The 25,049-nt window shown below is 39.6% G+C and overlaps 1 protein-coding gene across 1 annotated transcript in view; it reads left to right on the top strand.

Annotated features, from left to right (window-relative positions):
- The window catches only part of esyt2a (extended synaptotagmin-like protein 2a), a 138,961-nt gene that overhangs the window by 65,783 nt on the left and 48,129 nt on the right, over positions 1-25,049 (top strand). Inside the window, exons 7-13 of the mRNA XM_060905937.1 lie at positions 6,944-6,999; positions 7,937-8,057; positions 10,474-10,650; positions 12,103-12,185; positions 14,519-14,567; positions 14,926-15,015; positions 15,768-15,863. Of these exons, the coding sequence (XP_060761920.1) occupies positions 6,944-6,999; positions 7,937-8,057; positions 10,474-10,650; positions 12,103-12,185; positions 14,519-14,567; positions 14,926-15,015; positions 15,768-15,863 (672 nt within the window). The remainder of the gene's footprint in view (positions 1-6,943; positions 7,000-7,936; positions 8,058-10,473; positions 10,651-12,102; positions 12,186-14,518; positions 14,568-14,925; positions 15,016-15,767; positions 15,864-25,049) is intronic.

The raw sequence follows: 25,049 nt of genomic DNA, 5'->3' as shown, positions 1-25,049 counted from the left end.
AATCACATGAACCAAATCTTATTTAATGAGGAAAAATATAAAAACCACTGCTGTGGTCATCACTATCCTCTTGCAATCGGACCAGTTTATGGCAAAAACTGTGCTAGTAGTACCTTAAATTTAATGAGAATACAAAAATATCTATTCATCATTCCAAAAGAGTTAAAGAAGTTGTTTTGAGTGAGGAAAAAGAACTGTTCAGTTCTAGCTTTACTGGCAGAGGAATGTAGTGAGTGGTGGGTTGCATTCATCCTCAAAATTTCAAAGATGCCAGTTCATAAGAACAAGGTCAAGGAGCAGATAGTGGGGACAACAAAGTTACAGACTGGCAAAAGGTGAAAACGACTCTTGACTGACTGGGATAATTGTCAGCTCCTTCGAATGTTACTCAACTGTGGGATGACATCAAGTGACCTGCAAAAAGAATGACAAATGGCAGCTGGGGTTAAGTGCACAGCAAGGACAGTTTGAAACGGGCTCCCCTGGGTGAGCTTGAAGTCATGCAAAGCTAGAAAAAAGCCCTTCATCACTGAGAAACAAAGAAGAGCCAGGCTGAGGGTTGCTAAAGACCATAAGGATCGGACCGTAGAGGACTGGAGTAAGGTCATAATTTCTGAGTCCATTTCTGAACCCAGTCCAACTGGGTTCTCTTTATGTACTTTTAGGACTTGTGTGAAAATCTGATGATGTTTTAGGTCATATTTCTGCATAAAGGTTTGACAAACTTTCAAGCACCACTGTGTGTATTTTTATATATGTATATATGTGTGTGTGTGTGTGTGTATATATATATATATATATATATATATGTGTATGTGTAGCAGAGGATGCTTTACTGCTCATCACGGTTGTAGAGTGATTATATGAGTTCCTACAATCTTTGTGGCAGCTGCCCATTTTCCTTTCGCCTTTCTCAAGGCATTTGCATTCTGTGTGAACTCTAGAGACATGAGAGAGAGAACCCCAGTAGATCAGCAGTTTCTGAAATACTCAAACCAGCCCATCTGGCACCAGCACCCATGCCACAGTGAAAGTCAGAGAGGTCACAATGTTTCCCCTTCTGATGTTTGACGTGAACATTAACTGAAGCTCTTGATTTGTATTTGCATGATTTTATGCATTGTGCTGCTGTCAAGGGATTGGCTGATTTTTAGATAACTGCATAAAACAGTAGGTGTATAGGTGAACCTAATAAAGTGGCCTGTGTGTGTATAAAATGTAAGTAAATTTTTTCCCCCTTCTTTATTTATCTTGTTTTGGATGAATGGGAAAAGCCGGCAGTGCCGGAGTAGTCATGCCTGAGCACCTCAAGACTTAGTGGTGCTGTAGTTATGACCTAAACTAATCATCTAAAACTAGTACAAACTCATTAGGGCTTTGGAAAAACAAAAAGGGACATTTTAAATATAATTCTGTAATTTATCACTACCACTTTATAAATGATTAAAGCATGACTTGGTTAAGAAATGTGTTGGCGTAGCAGTGTTTTCTTCATGCTTGGTCCATAATGAGCAGCTAAATTGGAGGTAAGTTAATATTCGCAGATCTGTTGTTGTATTTGTGTCTCAGAAGTGAGGCATGCAGCTGTTTTCCCCCTTTGGGGGTAGGGACCCAGGAAAACATTTTACACTGGGGGTGTGGGAATTTTAAGCAGCATACATGTGGTGTCAATGGTGACATCACACCCCAAATTATAGTCCAGTAAATTTTTCATGTAATTGTGTCGATTGCAATAATTATATCAGCATGGTTGAATTCTGGAACTGGAGCGTGTTGATTTTTAAATCTACGGTCAATTTAGAGTCACCAGTTAACCGAACCTGCATGTCTTTGGACTGTGGGGGAAACCGGAGCACCTGGAGGAAACCCACGCGGACACGGGGAGAACATGCAAACTCCGCACAGAAAGGCCCTCGCCGGCCACGGGGCTCAAACCCGGACCTTCTTGCTGTGAGGCGACAGCGCTAACCACTACACCACCGTGCCGCCCACGTGTGTGTGTGTGTATATATATGCACGCGCATAAATATGACCTAAAACATCAGATTTTCATACAAGTCCTAAAAGTAGATAAAGAGAACCCAGTTAAACAAATGAGACAAAAATATTAGACTTGGTCATTTATTTATTAAGGAAAATGATCCAATATTACATATCTGTGAGTGGCAAAAGTATGTGAACCTCTAGGATTAGCAGTTAATTTGAAGGTGAAATTAGAGTCAAGTGTTTTCAATCAATGGGATGACAATCAGGTGTGAGTGGGCACCCTGTTTTATTTAAAGAACAGGGATCTATTGAAGTCTGATCTTCACAACACATGTTTGTGGAAGTGTATCATGGCACAAACAAAGGAGATTTCTGAGGACCTCAGAAAGTGTTGTTGATGCTCATCAGGCTGGAAAAGGTTACAAAACCATCTCTAAAGAGTTTGGACTCCACCAATCCATAGTCAGACAGATTGTGTACAAATGGAGGAAATTCAATACCATTGTTACCCTCCCCAGGAGTGGTCGACCAACAAAGATCACTCCAAGAACAAGTCGTGTAATTGAGGTATTTCACCCACGTGACCAAGTCACGTGACGCAGCCATTTTGGACGGCACGCTTAAGTCCTTCAGTGCAAGGCGGTATGAGATGGTGGAGACCTTTGCACATTTTAACAAGAAAGTAAGCTGTGATTCGTGTTAAATTGGATCTGTCTTTTATCACAAACACTGTACTCAGCCTTGGTATGGAGCCCTGTTTATTTATTTCTGTGTCCCGTTTCTTTCTAGCCTCTGTTATTCCGTTTTTATGTCTGATGTCTGCTACATGCAACCCTAGACAAATTAACACTGCCTTGTTTCACTGCTCAGATGGGTTAACAAACACTGACCCATTTACTTTTTGCTATATATTTTATCAAAATTGCGTTAACTGATAAACTAACCTGAAATGAAATGATCACTGCAAAGTCTGGAGTACTCTGTTGGCTCCCAATCCTGTCTCTTCACAGCTGCAATCCATTTGGCCCTCTTGTCTGGGTCAGTAGGAAACCGGTAGTGATGTGTTGGTCGCGAACGATCCGGTTCAAAGAGTGAACTTTTTCAAGTGAACGACGGGAGCCGGCTCTTCGGTGGGAGCCGAGTTGGGGAGCCGAATTAGTTTTTTGTCCTTAGGTGCCTCAGAGAGAGAGACTTTCACAAAAAAAGTTGCTGTCCGATTGCGTCTTTGTGTTGTCTATTACCATTCAAAGGAAAAAAAGTAGCATGGTGTACGCCTACTTTTTTTGGTTGGGGGGGTTGATGTCATTCACAGCTGCGAAAATACGAAAATTGGTGTAATGCTTAAAGCTGTGGAGCACAGGGGAGAGGAGTCTGTGAGGCACCTGAGGAGGGGAAAATCAGCTGTGTATTTTATATTGGTAATATAACACAGCTTTGCATTATGTTTGTGAGAAAATAATTTATTAATTGGTAAGTTTTATTTCTATAGCTAGAACATTGTTACACTGCTATACTTTACAAAGCTTTACAATGGCTACAAAAACTAAAAAATAAAATGGAAAACATCCTATTGATAAAATATAAATAATAATGTAATTAATTAACTAGTTAATTGCAGCAATTAAATCAAAAATAAAATCTCAGGAGCCATTTGGGAGCCAAAAGAGCCGGCTCCTTATAGTAAGAAGAGCCAAAAGAGCTGGCTCCCGAAAAAGAGCCGAAATTCCCATCACTAGAAACCGGTAAAAGGAGCGTCCTGCACGCTGTCCCTGTCTGTTGTGGCAGCCCACAGAACAACAAGCAAACACCATGGTTATTTATAGAGTGCTGACTGGCAAATTAATCTATTCTAGGTGTCTGTAACACATTTTTTTTTAAGCTGGTTCTCCCTCTCTGTCTGCAGTGTTGGTATGTAGCTTGACGTTCAAAATGGCGGACACTGGGGCGTCACGTGACCCTGTGACGTCAGGTGAAATACCTCAATATTCGGCGAGGTCACAAAGGACCCCAGGGTAACTTCTAAGCAACTGAAGGCCTCTCTCACATTGGTTAATGTTTCATGAGTCCACCATCAGGAGAACACTGAATAACGATGGTGTGCATGGCAGGGTTGCAAGGAGAAAGCTACTGCTCTCCAAAAAGAACATTGCTGCTCATCTGCAGTTTGCTAAAGATCATGTGGACAAGCCAGAAGGCTTTTTGGAAAAATGTTTTGTGGACAGATGAGACCAAAATAGAACTATTTGGTTTAAATGAGAAGCGTTATGTTTGAAGAAAGGAAAACCTTGCATTCCAGCATAAGAACCTTATCCCATCTGTGAAACATGTTGGTGGTAGTATCATGCTTTGGGCCTGTTTTGCTGCATCTGAGCCAGGATGGCTTGCCATCATTGATGGAACAATGAATTCTGAATTATACCAGCGAATTCTAAAGGAAAATGTCAGGACATCTGTCCATGAACTGAATCTCAAGAGAAGGTGGGTCATGCAGCAAGACAACGACCCTAAGCACACAAGTCATTCTACCAAAGAATGGTTGAAGAGGAATAAAGTGAATGCTTTGGAATGGCCAAGTCAATGTCCTGACCTTAATCCAATCAAAATGTTGTGGAAGGACCTGAAGCGAGTAATTCATGTCAGGAAACCCACCAACATCCCAGAATGGAAGCTATTCTGTACGGAGGAATGGGCTAAAATTCCTCCAAGCCGGTGTGCAGAACTGATCAACAGTTACTGGAAACGTTTAATTGCAGTTATTGCTGCACAAGGGGGTCACACCAGATACTGAAAGCAAAGGTTCACATACTTTTGCCACTCACAGATGTGTAATATTGGATCATTTTCCTCAATAAATAAATGACCAAGTCTAATATTTTTGTCTCATTTGTTTAACTGGATTCTCTTTATCTACTTTTAGGACTTGTGTGAAAATCTGATTGTTTTATGTCATTTATGCAGAAATATAGAAAATTCTAAAGGGTTCACAAACTTTCAGTCACCACTGTGTGTGTGTGTGTGTGTGTGTGTATATATATATATATATATATATATATATATATATATATATATATATATATATAAAATATATAACTGCGTTTTTATTTTTTTGTAAATGGCTGGCCATAGGAACATGTTAAAATGAATATATGATAGAGCTTCATCCACCCATGGACTAATCCATTATCTCTTGGCTCTATTCAATATTCTAAGCACTCTCTCAGAAGAGTAATAACAATCTTTTTTTTTTTTTTTTTCCCCCTCTCCTTTCCTGGGGAAACATGACTGTGTGTGGGTGCCTCACAGCAATCTCTCAGATCGTCTGACAAAGAGTTTCCAGGCTGCATTCACTGTACACAATAACAGGACTAACAAATGACAGGAACAGATGTGTACACAGATGAATTATCAAGGTGATAACGAAGCAAATGCAATGCTCTTCTTTTGGAAAAAGCAGCTCTCAACATCCATTTGTCAATGTATAGAATTTCCAAAAAAAAGCTTGCTTAAATTATGCCTAATAGGAAAGTGTTTCATATAAGCCAAATGTGTTCAACCCTAATAAGCATTTACACTGTCTTAAATTTGAACGCACACAGTTGTAAATTTTATGCTACAAACATTTCTAAAACTTGTCCCATAATCTCTTTCTACTATACCTGTACTGTATCGTCTGTTATGATAAACAAAACCTTCAAGGTCTGGCTGATTTTTAGTAAAACAAAACCCATTTTACACCAGACGCAAACACCACAGTTGTGCTGCTTCTCATCCACCCCAGTGTTAATCGGTAGATCAACATGCGTGCATCATTCCTGTGACCACTCTGTGGAAAAGTGTCAATGTAGACAGTTATAAAGTATTTATTCCTCACCTCCAGCCCTGAGAAAACTCATTGTGAACACACATCTGGTATGTAAAGACACATTGATGAACATGGGACCATATTGGAAGAGGCCCTGATTTATTGTTCTACTTGTGTCTGGTGTTAAATAAACTTGAAATGGGCTTAGCAGTATTGTCTTCCAGTAAATGTTTAGATTTAAATGTCATGTATTATGCCACTGCAGTATTACCAATTTGCCACCGAAGTTGTACACTGAAGAAATAAAATGTAAGTAAACTGCAAACTAGCTGTTACCGCAACTTCGGTGGCAAATTGGTAATACTGTAGTGTGGAGTTTTAATGACATTAGTTGAGATGTCATATCAGGCCTCACTACAGCTACCTAACAGTAGTCCAGTTCGCGGTCAATGGCATAAAATGTATTGTATTAAATGTACTGTATTAAGCATTACATTTAAACTGTAATTTCCAGCACATGGGAGAAAGATCTATCAAAATCAAGTTATCACAAGTTGAGGAGTTTGTTATATACTGTATTAAACATTATTTCCGTACTTTTACCTTAACATTTTTCATATACGATGATAGTTTTCTATTTGACATCTACAAATCCTATACCATATAATATGGGGTTTGATATGGAGTATCCGGTGTGATAGCACCTTACTATACATTCTAAAAAGCATTACAAGTCTTAAATAGTATTATGTTTAACCTGACAGGCACACAACAGATTATTGACTGTGCCATGTGGAATTTGTCCGTATTGATTGGATTTTGGGGAACCCTTTCACAAAAGTGAAACTTCTTATCGGGCTGTTTGTAACTAAATCTAGTACTATTTATTAAAGACACATCAGTTTAAAAAAATAAAATAAAAAAACAGCAACGCAGCTTCCTCAGACCCAGTATGCAGTAAAGATACACATTCATAGATATGTTACTGCTGAGAACAAACCTGGTCCAGTTACTTTTTGTGTCTTAATATAGACTTAAATTCGTACACACAATTTAGTGTAATGAGCAAGAAACTAGAAACAAAAAAAAAGTCTTTACATGTCATGTAAAAGTGAAAAACTTATTCTGAAGTGTGTGTGTGTGTGTGTGTTTCAGCTGTTGGATATTAACTGGACAGGTCTGACTAACATGCTGGACATCCCAGGACTGAAGTGAGTAATTTTCCATTATTACATTGCCCTTATTTGGACAAAAATCAATACAAACCATGAGAGCCTTATTTCTCATTTATAGTCTGAGGCAGAAACAGGAACACAGAGTTCGTAGTTTTGAGTTTTGCTAGAATACACAAACTCGCCACTACATCATGCTGCAGTCTTGGAAATGCTGTTCTCCTTGTTAGACCGTCTGTGAGCCACACCAAAAGTGGAACGATTTGCATCATTCACCAAACCGCATGTGTGTGGTGATTATGGCTGGGTGATGGTATGTTGCTGGCTTTCGCTCCCCCTCACACTTGGATTTCAGATTTTTTTTTTTTCCCCCCCATAAAAGGTTATGGATGCCTTTCAGAGCAGTTTTTTTTTTTTTTTTTATCCCCCCCCCCCCCCCCCCCCCCCCCCCCATATTTTTGTAGTTCTGTAAAGGTTGTGCCTATTTGTGGTTGTGTAGGCCCTTAGATATGTGTCTTTTCAACACTCACAAGAAAACCCTACCCATCAAATAATAAAGCTAATGCACACCATCGAATTGCCACTCTAGGAAGCTGCAACACAAATAAATGAAGCGCTCCTACCTCAGTCAAAATCCTCTTTTGCATTATATGTTGCATGTGTGTATGACCAAGAGGCCTTCAGGGATAGATATATTTAGATAATGTACAAGTTAATTGATTGAGCTTAGTTGAAAGACAAGTTAAGACACCTAATGTATTGGAGGGTTCAAGCCATATACAAATATTGAGACCCACCTTCCCAATCAGATATTGGACCTAATGCTGAGAACTACAGCACAGGTGGCAATGATGTAACGAACTTTTAGATAGGGCGAATAATTTAGTTATGGTCATTAATAGTGTAATTAATGAATGCAAAGTGTTTCAGGACCTCATCAGTAGTTTCTATATGTCTCTCTACTTGTTTCTCTCAGTGGACTGTGCGATGGTGTGATTGAGGATGTTATTTGCAGTTACTTGGTGCTTCCCCAGAGAATCACCATTCCACTGGTGGGAGATGTAGAACTGGCCAAGTTACGCTTCCCAATGCCAGAGGTATCCACTAACTATGACGTACAAGATTTGCATGTGTTTAACCTATTTTAGAAATGTTGTTTTCTAATTGTAGCTAATTGCAGAGATCTGATTTGTATTTGGTGATTCCCACAAAACTCCATAAAAGGAAAAACATACCAAGCAGAAAGTGCAAAATGATTTAAAAAATGTGTATAACTGAAATGTTATTTCAACTTGACAGTGTAATTCATATGTATGGCAATAACTCCTTTGCAAAATATATGATTTGACGGACATTTGAATTTTATATTAGTGAGTCTGTGTATGCATAAATATAAGAGGAGCATGAGCAGGATATGATCATTTTCCTCAGTTTATGGGATTTCACTAATACCTATTTTCTTGTGTAAATGCTCATACAATTTACAAATAAATCCTAGTACTTATTCTATCCAGCATGATTAATAAGGCCCAGTGTTTGCAAATGCCAATAAGTTTTGAGAATGTTTAAAGTTCCACTTCTTTTGGGGATTTTGATACTACTACTATGGGGCTTCTGGTTTTTGCCTGAGCTTCAAAACACTTGGTGTTTTATAAACTTTAGGAAAAAATCCTAGGGCTTGTAGGCAAAAGTAGGTTTAGCATGTTATGCAAAAACTGGTGCTGGTGGAACATTGCCCCATACCACCCCCTGTAATCTAATCAGAGAACTGCATTTCCTGACCTTAAAAAAAAAAATGTCGTTCCAGCACTAAGTGTTTCAGCCCTAATTATACACTCCTGCTTACAGTGGGGCAAAAAAGTATTTAGTCAGCCACCAATTGTGCAAGTTCTCCCACTTAAAAAGAGGAGAGAGGCCTGTAATTTTCATCATAGGTACACTTCAACTATGAGAGACAGAATGGAGGGAAAGAATCCAGGAAATCACATTGTAGGATTTTTAATGAATTAATTGGTAAATTCCTCGGTAAAATAAGTATTTGGTCACCTACAAACAAGCAAGATTTCTGGCTCTCACAGATCTGTAACAACTTCTTTAAGAGGCTCCTCTGTCCTCCACTCGTTACCTGTATTAATGGCACCTGTTTGAACTCGTTATCAGTATAAAAGACACCTGTCCACAACCGTCACACTCCAAACTCCACTATGGCCAAGACCAAAGAGCTGTCAAAGGACACCAGAAACAAAATGTAGACCTGCACCAGGCTGGGAAGACTGAATCTGCAATAGGTAAGCAGCTTGGTGTGAAGAAATCAACTGTGGGAGCAATTATTAGAAAATGGCAGACGTACAAGACCACTGATGATCTCCCTCGATCTGGGGCTCCACGCAAGATCTCACCCCGTGGGGTCAAAATGATCACAAGAACGGTGAGCAAAAATCCCAGAACCACACGGGGGGACCTAGTGAATGACCTGCAGAGAGCTGGGGCCAAAGTAACAAAGGCTACCATCAGTAATACACTACACCGCCAGGGACTCAAATCCTGCAGTGCCAGACGTGTCCCCCTGCTTAAGCCAGTGCATGTCCAGGCCCGTCTGAAGTTTGCTAGAGAGCATTTGGATGATCCAGAAGAGGATTGGGAGAATGTCATATGGTCAGATGAAACCAAAATAGAACTTTTTGGTAAAAACTCAACTTGTCGTGTTTGGAGGAGAAAGAATGCTGAGTTGCATCCAAAGAACACCATACCTACTGTGAAGCATGGGGGTGGGAACATCGTGCTTTGGGGCTGTTTTTCTGCAAAGGGACCAGGATGACTGATCCTTGTAAAGGAAAGAATGAATGGGGCCATGTATCATGAGATTTTGAGTGAAAACCTTCCATCAGCAAGGGCATTGAAGATGAAACGTGGCTGGGTCTTTCAGCATGACAATGATCCCAAACACACCGCCCGGGCAACGAAGGAGTGGCTTCGTAAGAAGCATTTCAAGGTCCTGGAGTGGCCTAGCCAGTCTCCAGATCTCAACCCCACAGAAAATCTTTGGAGGGAGTTGAAAGTCCATGTTGCCCAGCGACAGCCCCAAAACATCACTGCTCTAGAGGAGATATGCATGGAGGAATGGGCCAAAATACCAGCAACAGTGTGTGAAAACCTTGTGAAGACTTACAGAAAACATTTGACCTCTGTCATTGCCAACAAAGGGTATATAACAAAGTATTGAGATGAACTTTTTTTTATTGACCAAATACTTATTTTCCACCATAATTTGCAAATAAATTCCTTAAAAATCAGACAATGTGATTTTCTGGATTTTTTTTTCTCATTTTGTCTCTCATAATTGAAGTGTACCTATGATGAAAATTTCAGGCGCCTCTCATCTTTTTAAGTGGGAGAACTTGCACAATTGGTGACTGACTAAATACTTTTTTGCCCCACTGTATTTATATATTGCACATGGCTACTCTTACACGCGTGTCTGTTTTTGTATGTTTGTACACTTTGCATTTCCAGGGTGTTGTCCGAGTGCATTTTCTAGAAGGCCAAGAGCTGTTGGCTAAAGACAGATTTCTAGGTGGTCTGATCAGAGGGAAATCTGATCCATACGGGGTCATTAAGATTGGCAATCAGCTCTTCCAGAGCAAGGTCATGAAGGACACCCTGAATCCCAAATGGAATGAAGTATATGAGGTTTGTTTTATCACATCTTATCATTTTTAACAATAAGTTAGTGGTACCGTAAAATAAAGGAGTTGGCTAAACATTCCACATTAATGCATGTCTGAAGACACAGGGTGGTTGTGTTATTTCAGTCATGTTGGCTTTCTACCATTTGATTATAGTGGTCTCACAGTAGGTGATTCTGCAAGGTGACACTTGTGAAAGATTTTGGATTGTAATTTTTAAACAGTGGGTTGTGGTAGTTGAGTGCAGCTGACTCCTACGATGGAGAATTGCTGACATGTCATATTCAGTAATATAGATATTTAGGCCCTGCCTAAAAGTGAAGCTCCTGAGGAGTATGAGCAAAATATTTGCAAGGGTACAAAATCAACCTGAATAGAACAATAATAGAGCATAGGAACCATCAAATTGTGTCGTGTATTTCGTGTCAATAAATTGCTGCATTGTCTTGTGACAGGGATACCAATAATGTGATGTGCATCGCGGTTACAAATGCATATTTGTTCCTTTCTTTTGACACCACATGCCATGCGCCTGAAGCACCACCACGACATTTATTATGATGTGAGATTGTTGGGTGTCTGGTGGACTGCAGTGAACTAGCGCTTTCACTTTATATCATTACTGTATAGTTACGATTGAATATCAAACTTGATTGTCAAACAGTTGTCTGGTTACATCTGTCATGTCCACACGTGTTGGAGCTCAGAACATGCAGCTGGAGACTCCAAAGCGCATGCACACCATTAGGACTAATTATCATGCATCTGTTCCTTATTAGAGCTCAATCACAGCGCATACATAGCAGGACTCTCGGTAACACACAGACTTTTAGAAGTATACACATTGCCAAGTCTTGTATTCTATATCTCTTTTCTGGTTTTGACCTGGTATGTGTTTTTGGACTTTGAGTATTGTATTCCCTCTGATACCTTGTCTGTGACTCACTCCACCACTGCCTGTTTTTCGACTTTGCCTTTGTCTACGTTTTGGACCGGTTTGCTAGCGCATTTTCAATAAAACTCTTCCTCTACTTGTATTTGTCTATACTGTTATATGGCAGAATCTGTTAATTGTCCAGCAAGCTAGTGGACTAAAAACTGTTTTAACTAGTTTTGTATAAAACTGTCATGAATATTTTCCATAAAACGTGTTCGCAAATAATCGCACATTTATTTTTAATTTGCTTTTTAAAAATAATGTTGGCTAAAAACCCATCTACCTTATGTAGGTAAAGATGATACAAATTTTGTTGTCCATTAGTCAAGTGTTTGAGAGACGTTGCCTTGCATTTACGATCGGGTTCTCTGTGATGGTATACGTACATCGTTCATACACACAGATATCAGGTTGATGCATTACCATATTCTCTGAAGTATAGGGCTCTGCTCCATGAACTTTGTGTGCAGGAAGCTCCGCTAGTACATCTTATCTCTGAGGTGTGTGTGTGTATTACAGGCATTTGTGTATGATCCACCAAAACAGACTTTCGAAATTGAGCTGTTTGATGAAGATCCTGATGAAGATGACTTCCTTGGCAGGTAACGTTTCTGTATCAAAAAATGTACATGTATTATCATTTAATATTGCAGCCAGACAAAGGATGCTAAAATTTTTATTTATATAGAAGAGAACAACAAAACGGCTAGTGGTGATATGAAATGGGGCTAAAATCTAATATCTCAACCAGGAAACTAGTGTTGAGCAATGTATGAGCGTGAGGTAACTTTAGTGTTGATCAATAGTGTGAGCATGAGGTATTTTTAATGCCGTCATAGGTCAGTGTCAAGGCTTTTTTATTGTCATTTCAACCATATACAGTCGGTACAGGACACAGATAAAATGAAAAGCATTAGGTGCAGGACCACCAGGTTCTGTAACAGCTTTTTTCCCCCCAGGCCACCAGACTGCTGAACTCCAAACCCAAACTCTAAACTTCTATTTATAACTTAAACATTCCAAATTCCACAGGTCACTTTGTACTATTGCACTTTATAATATTTCTGCTGCTGCATAGTTTAATACTCTTCATATTTATTTCTGTGCTGAGCCAATTTGCAACGAAATTTCATTTGGTGTACACTTGTTTCATACTGAATGACAATAAAGGTAGTCTAAGAAATGGCATTTCTCCAGGACCATGATGCCACATTAAACATCACAGGACTACAAATCTAAATATAACAACAAAGTGCATGAGTGTAGCGAGTGCAAACATTGCAGACTATTATATACACAAACAGCAAAATGCAAACATTAACAACATAAAGTGCAAACAACAAGGACACTCTGAAAAAAGGAAACTAGCACAAACACACTGTACTGCCAACCAGTATCTGTTAATGTACAGAAGGTTTGCGCATGTGTTTTGAAGTAGCAATATGTTTTATATAATAAAAAAGTAAACATTGTGTATGTGATGAGCATTGTTAAAAGGTGATGTGTATTGTTCTTCACTGTGAAAAGATTGCAGTGTGAGTGGTGTGTTCAACAGTCTGTGTGCATCAGTCCAGTCCTTCAGAGTTGAAGAGTCTGATGGCATGAGGAAAGAAACTGTTAGAGTCTGGTTGTGAAGGCCCGAATGCTTTGGTACTTTTTTTTCCAGATGACAGGAGGGTGAAGAGATTGCGTGTGTGGGGTCGGCCACAATGTTAGTAGCTTTCCAGATGCAGCATGTGGTGTAAATGTCCATGGTGGAGGGAAGAGAGACTCCAGTGATCATCTCAGCTGTCCTCACTATCCGCTGTAGGATCTGTAGGATGAATAAAGTGAATCTAATCTAATCTTGCGATCCAAGACAGTGCAGTTCCCAAACCAGACCGTGATGCGGCTGCTCAGAATGCTTTCAATAGTCCCTCTGTAGAATATAGTGAGGATGGGAGATGTGTTTTCCTCAGCCTACGTAGGAAGTAGAGATGCTGCTGGGCTTTCTTGGCTATGGAGCTGGTGTTGAGGGAGCAGGTGAGGTTCTCTGCCAGATGAACACCAAGGAATTTGGTGCTCTTGACATTCTCCATGAGTGAGCAGTCACTGTGCAGTGGAGAGTGGTCACTCTGTGTTTTTCTGAAATCGACAGCCATTTCTTTTGTTTTATCCATGTTCAGAAACAGGTTGTTGACTCTGCACCAGTCCGATAGCTGTTGCACCTCCTCGCTGTATGCTGACTTGTTCTTACTGATGAGACCCACCATAGTTATGTAATCAGCAAACTTGATGATGTGATTTGAACTATGAATTGCTGCACAGTTGTGAATCAACAGAGTGAACAGCAGTGGACTGAGCACGCAGACCTGGGGGGGCCCCCAGTGCTCAGTATGATGGTGCTGGAAGTTTTGCTCCCAATCCGGACTGACTGAGGTCTCTCAGTCAGGAAGTCCAGTAATAATATTGGATTTCATCCAATATTATTGTCACAGGCAAGTGGTGGTGTCCTGTAGTTTGTGATGGCCTGGATGCCTTGTCACATGCACAGTGTGTCGCTGTGGCCATAAAAGTGCCCAACAATAATATTGGGGTGAAGTATCGCGTGAGCATAGGGAGCTACGTTAGTGATTTTTATGTGTTTTAGTGTTTCAGGTCAATAATGCTCTACAGGTTATTGTTGCATTTTCATTGTGAATCCACACTGTTGGGCTCAATAGATTTGTTAACCCCAGCGTCATTTCCTACCATTCTCTGTCCTTTTCTTACAACTGTGCTCGGGTCCACAAATGTCCAAAATAATCCTTTTTAAGACATTTAACTACAAATATTCTGATGTGGATACAAAAAAAATGAAGCCTTATGCTGATGTTTTAATTTTTTGAAAGACCGCGTGGACTTGCTTTAACCTGCTCTTTTAACTTGTGACTTAAGAAGATCTCTCTGCTTTCAGGCTTACGGTTGACCTAAATGAGTTGCAGAAAGTGCAGAAAATTGATGAGGTAACCCCCCCACACACACACACACACACACACAGTTTTACTTTCTTTTATTCTGTTTTTACTTGAATAATCTTTGGAACTTGGAAACTTCATTCCAGACACAACTGATCCCTTGTATTTTTGTACATTGAAGTACAATGAAAGTGACTGGAAAATTATGAAATTCATTGGAAAATTACAGAAATCATATTTAATCACAAGACTATTTAAACCTGCAGTCCAGGCAACTTTTCTTATGTGGGTGTTGTTTTTGGAATGTGCAAATCCCAAAATTTGCAGTAACAAGCCCCAGTATATTGATGTGATTTCATAATCTAAATTTTGTCTTTTTGTTTGTGGATGTGTGTTTTATATATAGTTGTTTGTGCTGGATGAGGTGGCAACAGGAAAACTGCACTTAAAGCTAGAGTGGCTCTCGCTTCTTGCTACGCCAGAGAAACTAGACCAGGTAACTCTCAAACACGCATACAACTGTCAGTGTTGTCTCATTCACATGTAAGCAAACAGCTAACATGATTATAATGAATGTAAACAGCAAACATGGATATTGTTAGTCCTCACAGCTGACAACTAGCTCACTAGCTTTAGTAGTATATCTGTCTGCAGTAGGTCTGCCGAGCCTTGTGTAAGACTCTGGTCACATGCAATGAGGGCACAGGCAGAGTAGGTAGGCAGGCAGACACTTAATTCAGACCAAGTGAAAAGCTTGAACATAAAAGATGCAAAACAATTGGCTTTTTACAGCCCTGTGACTGCCACAGATAATGTTTTTTTTTTCTTTTTATTGTCAGAGCATTTCATTTATTTATTGCTGTCAGAAGAGAGAATTTCGAGCAATATAACAAAAATGATTCTAAAATAATTTGTCTACCCAAGCGTTAATCTATCATTTTTAATCATTTCCATTTCCAGGTTATTTGTAAAAGTAAGGAATAAAGAAAACAGCTATTGAACCTTTTAAAAGACCGTTTCACTATTTCAACGCTTCCTCTCATAGCTGATGGCCTTAATTTTCATGGTCTTCTCCCATTAAAAAAAATTTATATTAAGATGAAACTTGTACTTATGAGTTTTGTATGATGACATTTGTAATGATATTGAATGGTGTGTGTGTGTGTGAGTGAGAGAGAGAAGGCACTGAGCAGCTGTGTGCATACAAGTAGTGTATCTGTTCATGTTGAACAAATATGTTTGTTGCAGGTGTTGACCAGTATTAGGGCAGATAAAGGCCAGGCAAATGATGGTCTCTCCTCAGCACTACTGCTTATACACCTGGATTCGGCCAAGAACCTGCCTGTAAGTTCTGGCGCGCGCACGCAAACACGCACGCACGCACACACACGTGAATAGTATACTGATGTTTGAGAGTGTGTTTGTTTGTCCTTACCATGGTCCTTCTCTTTCATGTGGTTTCCCCCTTTTGCCAATTCTTTTCTACTTGTCTTGTCATTCCTATATTTCTGATTCCTTATACCCTCTTTCAGCTTCTGTCTCTCTTTTCCTCCCTTGCTCTCGCATGATGTTTCATGTGGTGAAGAGTGTGTTTGAAGGTAATCTGTCCAGTGGCTGTCTGAAGGAGCGCCGCTCTGCTGGGTTTGTGTTCTGTGAGAACACGGCAACGCTATACAGAACTCTGTTTGTGAGTCTTTTGCTTCTGCTCATGCTCATTTATCTTTACACTTCAGTATGTGAAGAGTTCAAGCACAAAAGCTGACAAAGCGCCAGCCTGGAAAAAATTGAACTGATGCCATCAGCGGATCAATGGTGGTGCCATCTTTCTGTTCAGCAGGGGTTCATTCATTGGAACTATTACTTAATAACTTGGACTATATATATTTACAGAATATAAATATTTTGTGTGTGTTTTTTATTATATATATATTAGTGCTGTCAAAAATGTCGCGTTATTAACGCGTTAACTTGACTCAATTTTAACGGCGATAATTTTTTTATCGCGAGATTAAAGCTCTGTGACATAATGCCACGCCCCACACAGCCAGAGTCCTCTGCCCTCCCCCGAAGAGCCACGGTGCTCGGCTTAGGTTTCGTTTTCCCATCGGCGGCTCCAGCCCCACTTTGCAGTGGCTGTGACAAGACGTGTTATGCTCTGCAATAAAAAAAAACATTGGTACAACCAGTGTTCGAACTATGCCGATATTTTCGGGGGGGTCCCTTATTTTTCCCTTGGGGGGGGGGGGGGGGCTTGCGCTTGTCTCAGAGCGCGGCTCTCCATCGCGCGCTCACTTCGGATATGCAAATGCTTCCCATTACACACGATTGCTATGTCAATAAACATCATTTTGCCAATATTTTAGAGACCCCCCCAACATTTCCCAAATCATGTTTTCAAGGGATCTCATGTCTGTTTCAGGGGATCTCGGATCCCCCGTGTACCCCCGTAGTTCGAACGGTGAGCAAGCCCATTCACTTTTTTATGCTGATAAGAGAATTACAATGGTTTTTCATGTGACAAAAATGTGCGATTAAATTGCGATTAATCGCGAGTTAACTATGACAGTCGCGACATTAATCGCGATTAAATATTTTAATCGCTTGACAGCACTAATATATATATATATATATATATATATATATATATATATATATATACACACACACACACACACACACACACACACACACACACGTACGTGTGTGTTTATATTTATATAAAATAAATAAATAAATACAGGGTTAGTCAAAATTAACACTAATGGATTATTCTTGGATTAATGGATTAATTCTTATTTTTATTATTCTTTAAATGGTACTGTTGCTCACTGGTTTTTGTGTGTTGAACATGATGGCAAGCAGGTTGAGACCGTCCTGTAAATCATCTTGCACATATGATGTATGTTTTGTGAATAAATGGTTTCTACCATTTCAGTGTTAACATAATTTTGACTAGCCCTGTGTGTGTAAAATAAGTGTATATATTTTATTTTTATTTTTCCAGAATACAAGAAAAATGGTGTCTTCTGCTTTTGCCCCTGAACTCTTCATGTTTTTCTTTTTGTAATGCTTGTGCTTCAAAAATGTTTTCTGATGACTTCTAATTTCTGCAGGACTTTGACACGTTACTTTATCTGTGTACTTGATTTGTCATCAGATTTTTACACTAAACCTTTCGTGATGGTTTTCTAGGAACAGAAATGCAGTTTAAATGCATACTGTCTATGCAGCTGATTTTACTAAAGGTTTGCTTGCCTTAAATTGCTATTACACTTGTAATTACATACATACAAGTTTTGTTTTGTCTTTAAGATCTGAACTTGCCACAGTTACTCAGAACAAATGGCACATGCAAAAGACTCCTTGCAAATCTGCTTTTCCCCTTTTTTGTGTTTTGTCATTGTCATTTGTGCAGTTATTTTTGCAAATCATCCACAACACATCCACTCACTGCTCACAAGAGTAAATCATATTGCATGAAATTTAGTGGCGTTTTTTTTTTTTTTTTTTTTTTGCTTGCTCAATGACTTGTAGTCGCAGAAGCAGGGGCTGGTGATTTTGTGAAGTTTCTGCTTATATTTTATGGTTGAGTTTATGATGTAATTGTGTAGTGGAAGGCAATATAAATGGTACTTTATTTATGCATTGATCCAGTCTTCACAGAGATGCAGTTATTGGGGTGGATTTTGGGCTTGAAATTTGAAATATTTTCCAGCTCCAGAATCTGTGGCTGGCTAAAATAACAGAGACTTGGTTTCAGATAACATGTTTTACACAGTAACTGTGTTATAATGATGTAAAAGGTCACCAGAGTTGTCATCTTCACCAATTTCATGTTCCCATCAGCTGAGACGTCAAACTAATTCGCCCCTTAGTTTGTTTCATCATATTGTGCAATCACACATGATTGGTTTAATCACATTATGGCAGGGTTGGTTGATGGTAAATTGTGCCTTAAATCATTAAAATAGCAAATTGTCATCATGCTCCTACTACCGTCCGGCATCCACCCACAATGCATCAACACATTACATCAATTTAACTGTACAGATCATGTGGTAATTTTGTTTGTTTTTCTTATATTTCCCAAAAAAAATTCCTGGCAACACCACTGATTCTTCATAATTCTAGCTATTACTCACACTGCAAATAATCGGTGATTCAAAACATCAACTTTTCAAGTTAGTCTGTTTTTCAGGTCATGTGTCTTTTTAATCAATTGCCAGATCACGTGTGAGAGATGTACAGTGGTGCTTGAAAGTTTGTGAACCCTTTAGAATTTTCTATATTTCTGTATAAATATGACCTAAAACATCAGATTTTCACACAACTCCTAAAAGTAGATAAAGAGAACCCAGTTAAACAAATGAGACAAAAATATTATACTTGGTTATTTTATTTATTGAGGAAAATTATCCAATATTACATATCTGTGAGTGGCAAAAGTATGTGAACCTTTTACTTTCAGTATCTGGTGTGACCCCCTTGTGCAGCAATAACTGCAACTAAACGTTTCCAGTAACTGTTGATCAGTCCTGCACGCTGGCTTGGAGGAATTTTAGCCCATTCCTCCATACAGAACAGCTTCAACTCTGGGATGTTGGTGGGTTTCCTCACATGAACTGCTCGCTTCAGGTCCTTCCACAACATTTTGATTGGATTAAGGTCAGGACTTTGACTTGGCCATTCCAAAACATTAATTTTATTCTTCTTCAACCATTCTTTGGTAGAACAACTTGTGTGCTTAGGGTCGTTGTCATGTTTCATGACCCACCTTCTCTTGAGATTCAGTTCATGGACAGTTGTCCTGACATTTTCCTTTAGAATTCTCTGGTATAATTCAGAATTCATTGTTCCATCAATGATGGCAAGCCGTCCTGGCCCAGATGCAGCAAAACGGGGCCAAACCATATGATACTACCGCCAACATGTTTCACAGATGGGATAAGGTTCTTATGCTGGAATGCAGTGTTTTCCTTTCTCCAAAACATCACGCTTCTCATTTAAACCAAAATGTTCTCTTTTGGTCTCATCCATCCACAAAACACTTTCCAATAGCTTTCTGGCTTGTCCACATGATCTTTCGCAAACTGCAGACGAGCAACAATGTAGAGGTCTGCGCAGGACAGAATTTTCAGTCCCGCTCCCGCCTGCTCCCGCATTGTGCAGTCCCACTCCCGCAAAGAATTATGATTTTCAGTCCCGCTCCCGCCCGCGTCTGCCATATTTTGTCCCGCTCCCGCCTGCAAATCCCGCATGATGCAGACGTTCGCATTATTTCTCACGAAAGTTCTTGTCATTGGCTTGGGGAATTAAACATGCTGAGCTCTCCACTGACCAATCCTTCACCTAGCGCACGTAGTGAGGGTGCGCGTTGCCAGGTGGCATGCGCAGCTGAGGCTTTAGAGATATCCAACACGCCTACCAAAATCTACAGTGGATATTAAGAATATTGTACATTGCACATAGCTTATGTCACTTCTCACATTTACCTTCTAGGAAATACAAGTAGGCCTATAAGAAATTAATATAATTTAAAGACACAGCGTGATGGTGCCCCGCCCCTTACTTTGAGTGGATTTGAGCATAAATATCTACAGCTCATGTTCAGGGGTGCGTTTCCCAACCAACCAAGTTAGCATTAAACCAATATGGTACGATGCAAGTTTGAACTAACTAACATCCAAAAAATGACTGTTTCCCAAAGCTGTAGTACCAACTTGGTCTGAACCAAGTTGATTTGAACCAACACAGTTCAAACCACAATGTTTTCAGATGTGTTCAGATGGTCTTGTTTATTGTCAGAATTCAGAGAAACAACCCGAAGTTGGCTGACAGTGCAAACGGCATTTCACCATTAAACGACCGTTAAGCCAAATTTGGTGTGTCCATAATCTTCCCCTGATGCTTGCAACTTGGTGTAGATGTTCATTTAGACTAATATAAAATTGCAATACCCCTCATTTGGAAATCACGTGTAAACAAAAGGCATCTCCATAAATTTAAAGCATCATATACTAGTTTTGGCTATAAGGCTGTTTGCCCTGATTAAAAATAGCTAAGCAAACTGCTGTGAGATGGCACAGATAACGTTATGTAGATCTACATGTTGTGTATTTATAGGTGGCATTGTTGGGTTTATTGTAAGTTTATTGTTTAGACTCTGACATTCTGCTGACACATTCCAAGTTGAGCGCTGCATGCGCTCATGATTGACAGCTCTCGCTTTGATTGACAGCTCTCGCTTTGCTCACTCTCACTCCCACTTCCGAGTTTGTGGCGTTATGATTCCAACCACGATTTCATTCTCCTCTCATATGAAGTGTTGCGCAACCACAACCAGCTCCTCAGATTATACACTATTTCTCGCTTTAAATTGAACAATCTGTGCGATACACCGTCAAACAACTGAGATATTTAAACATTGAGACATTCCGTCCGCCATGTTGAATGCAGTTGACACCTTCAGACAAAGCTGGTTAGGTGAAACTAAGCACTGAGAGGTGCTGAAACTAAGCACTGAGAGCGGAAAGGAATCGGAAACGTACGTGAGATTAGACCACATCCGCAAATTTAGGCATCTTAAAATGTTTTTATTAATGCCAAATAAAATATTCAGCACAAATTATATACGATAGACCTAAATTAATAATTTATAAATTTTATTTTAAACACGTTTTTAGTTAGCGGGACTGCAGCTTATCACCTCTCCCGCATTGTGCACTCCCCCTCCCGCACGCGCCCGCAATGAGCTTTCAAAATTTGTCCCGCGCCGCACTGCTTTGCGTCGGGTCCCGCAGGACTCCCGCGGGAGTGCAGGGCTCTAAAACAGTGTTCTCTTTGGAGAGCAGTGGCTTTCTCCTTGCAACCCTGCCATGCACACCATTTGTTGTTCAGTGTTCTCCTGATGGTGGACTCAAGTGAGAGGCCTTCAGTTGCTTAGAAGCTCAGGGATGAGAATTTTCCGCCGATTGGCGGATTTCTGACTTTTTCAGACCAAAATGATCGTTTTTGAGATCGATGTAAATCCGTTGAGAATTTTTTTTTTTTTTTTTTTGGGGGGGTATGATTAACGATCTGTGGTCACCTTATAACGCAGACATCCCAAGTGTCCCGGAAGTTCCGGGAGTCTCCTGCATATTGATAGAAGCGAGCAAGAGCGTGCGCGCGCAACATTAAGGTCTGCATCACGCATCTTAGAGTGTGCGAGGGAGACTGTGTGCAGTGTTGCCAGATACTGCTGACGTTTTCCAGCCCAAAATATGTTCAAAACCCGCCAGAATGCACTTAAAACCACCCAATCTGGCAACACTGCCTGTGTGCCTGTTCATGTAGCGCATGCCAGACAAAGAGCATCTTGATTGGGTTACTCAGCAAAATAAGCCAATCAGCTTTCAGTGTGGGTGGGCTTTTATCTCTTTTCTCGAGGACCGGAGTTTTCAGTTGTATATTGAGTCAGTGCAGCCTACAGGATCGGCATGGCAGAGAGAGTGCGCGCGCCCCAAAAAATATATCAATTACATGTCTTATATAAGTGTTTATCTTTTTATAAATGGGGTTAGCTTATCTAATGTAGCATGTTGGGGAGAATCATAGTATCATATCTATATTTCTGATGAAATTTTAAGTATGATCGCATGTATAACTCTCCTACTTATTGCTCATTTCATAGGGGGACGGGGGGGGAATTGCTGGCATGTGCCGCGCAGGAGCGTCTGCCCAAATTTTTTAGGCCGAGATGAACTTAGTTTTTGATTTAAAAAAAATTCCAATATGTAATGCCCATTGTACATGCCTGTTCTTTAATTCAAAATCACCATCTCGATCTTCAGATTGACCATATGGTATATGTATTACATTACACAACATCCTGTCCAGATAAAACCTAGTTAGTTCACACAACAGTTGAAAGGGAAGTGATAAGTGATGTTGAATGTTGCCTGCTTAATATGCAAGACCTCCTGCTACCATGATAACATCAGAAGAAAGCTTAAGAGAATTGTATGATAGAACTTTTTTCTGGTTTGCACTTCATTTTAAAGGATTAGAGTATTCAAAGACATGAATAGCTAAAATGCAGAAATATAATACTGTAGAGCTCGTTTATATTAAAAATTACCAAGTATAATATTTTTGTCTCATTTGTTTAAATGGGTTCTCTTTATCTACTTTTAAGACTTGTGTGAAAATCTGATGTTGTTTTCGGTCATATTTATGCAGAAATCTAGAAAATTCTAAAGGGTTCACAAACTTTCAAGCACCGCTGTAATAGACCCAGTACACTTCGGGTGTGTGGGTGGGTTTTTATTATTATTATTATTATTATTTTTTAATTATTATTTTTTAATATTTTGACTTGAACCAATTACAAAATTTCCACATCAGAATCAGATGTGCAGAGTGAACATGACCACAGAGAATCTTTAATTTCTGCAGATAGAAGCCGTGAAGTTACTGCCTTTAAGGTGACAATCATTGTGTAATTAAATGTAAAAGCATGTTTTCAAAACAGTATAAATTACTGTGTAGTTCAGATTCTCTGTCAGATATGAAAATATCAACAGTGCTGTTCTGTCAAAAAAAAAAAAAAACATCAGCTTGGTCTTTGGTGTGGGCATGTGTGACGGTGTATAGTGTGCTGTCCTCAGTGGCTGGTGACTCTATGGTGATGAGTGACAATATTAATAGGCTTTAGGTTTCTTGTTTGCTATGCTGTTACCAAAGTTAGTTGTCTAATTATAAAGTTGTGTCTTATTTGATATTTATGAAGCATTCTAAACATTCATTTCAGATCTCGCTCAATGCCTTCCTACGTCAAACTACAGCCTTGGAAGGCCTTTGTTTTCAGGCACACTTTGTGAACTCGTATGTTTGTTTTTAAATAGGGATGAATGCAATGAACATGTCATACATTTTAAATATAAAAAAATGGATGTATGCAACCAATACCAAGCTTGCCGGCTTTCCTCCCATTATGATAAAATGTTGCTTGTGGCATTAAGTAAACAAATAACCTCATCACAAATAACATCACAGCTGTGATGGAGGTGTCCTTGGTGACCACCTCTATCCAATGGCGCACCGAGAAAAACCTTAAATCTCCAGTGAGCTAGTGGTCCTCTCACTGAAAGAGTGAGGTATTTGTCTGTGGCATTTGGGATTCAACTTCAGGTTGATAACCAGTCAATAAAAGTCCTTTAATTCCAACAGGCCTAGAGGATTTGCCCCTGCAGCTGTGGTTAGTGATCCTAGCATCCTCAGCCAGATCTGGTACAGCACATCCTCAGTTCCACAGTTCTTCTGCTTCCAGTTTGTCTACTATAGTAGCAGTGGTGTTAATTTTATATCTGGTGTCTGCAGGAGTTCCTGAAAATGAATGTCAGTGACATTCATTAGACAGTACCAGCCAAGAGTTTGGATACACTTACTCATTCATAGTAATGAGTAAGTGTGCCTAAACTTTTGACTGGTAGTGTATATGTAGGAATACTTGTAAATAGTCCTCCTTGTGAGCTGGAGAAAGGCTTCAGCCTGTATGTTTCATTATACATACATACACAACTATGAATGAAATAAAATTTCTAAAAGAAAACTATTAATACACTGCAACCATGCAATGAACTTTTACTACAAACTTTTGCAAATAAACTAAGTTCATGTCCCCTGCCTTTAATGACAGTTTTAGTCTTAAAAAAAAAAGTCACTGAACCATGTGCTCCTCTTCCCCCAGAGACAAACAATAAGTAATCAAGTCTGCAGTCAAGTTAACAAATACATGTTAATACCATAAAACAAAGGCTTAACTAGCCTAGCTTAGGTATCGATTGCTAACAGTTTTCGAAAATGGTGATCAAAGGATTGATAAAAGGACAAAATGACTGTCGTCATCATCGGGGATTTGCAACACATGAATAAACTGAATGGTGAAGATTTAGAAAACATAACGAGTCAGTGGGTGGACACTGAGGCTACATCCACACGACAACGGCAACGAGATGTTATTTAAAAATATATCGCGTCCAAATGGGCAACAATCAGTAAAATATCAGGTCCATATGGCAACGCAACGCTTGCTGAAAACGATGCAATACACATGCCACACCTCTAGGGACGCTGTAAGATGGTCCCTTCGGAGACACCAGAACAATAGAAGAAGTAAGGATGCATATTAGCCACAAAGTCAGGAAAATCTGTTTGTAAAATTACATTATAATGACCAAATACAATGAAAAGTATTTTTCCAGTCTCACCTGTGAAAGGTAATCCCATGTGATCTCGTTTGGACGGTAAACCTGTTGGTACAGTTAAACGCAGCTAATCTTTATTCTCCGCTTTGACCTCTCCAAAATGGCGGCGAGGATGACCTATGATTCTACGCGGAAGGCGGTGTCTTTAATGGTCTGGAATAAATTGAATGCTAATTAAATAATGATTAATTTGCTCCTCTACGCCCTTTTTGAGGAATGTATTGTAGGACTTAAACCCACATCTGAAGAGGTGAGATTGCTCTTTTTTTCTCTATTTTTGCTG

This window comes from Neoarius graeffei, chromosome 23 (assembly GCF_027579695.1).
Source record: "Neoarius graeffei isolate fNeoGra1 chromosome 23, fNeoGra1.pri, whole genome shotgun sequence".
Taxonomy (NCBI): domain Eukaryota; kingdom Metazoa; phylum Chordata; class Actinopteri; order Siluriformes; family Ariidae; genus Neoarius; species Neoarius graeffei.
The sequence above is the reverse complement of the archived record's forward strand: the minus strand, read 5'-3'. Positions and strand labels throughout refer to the sequence as shown.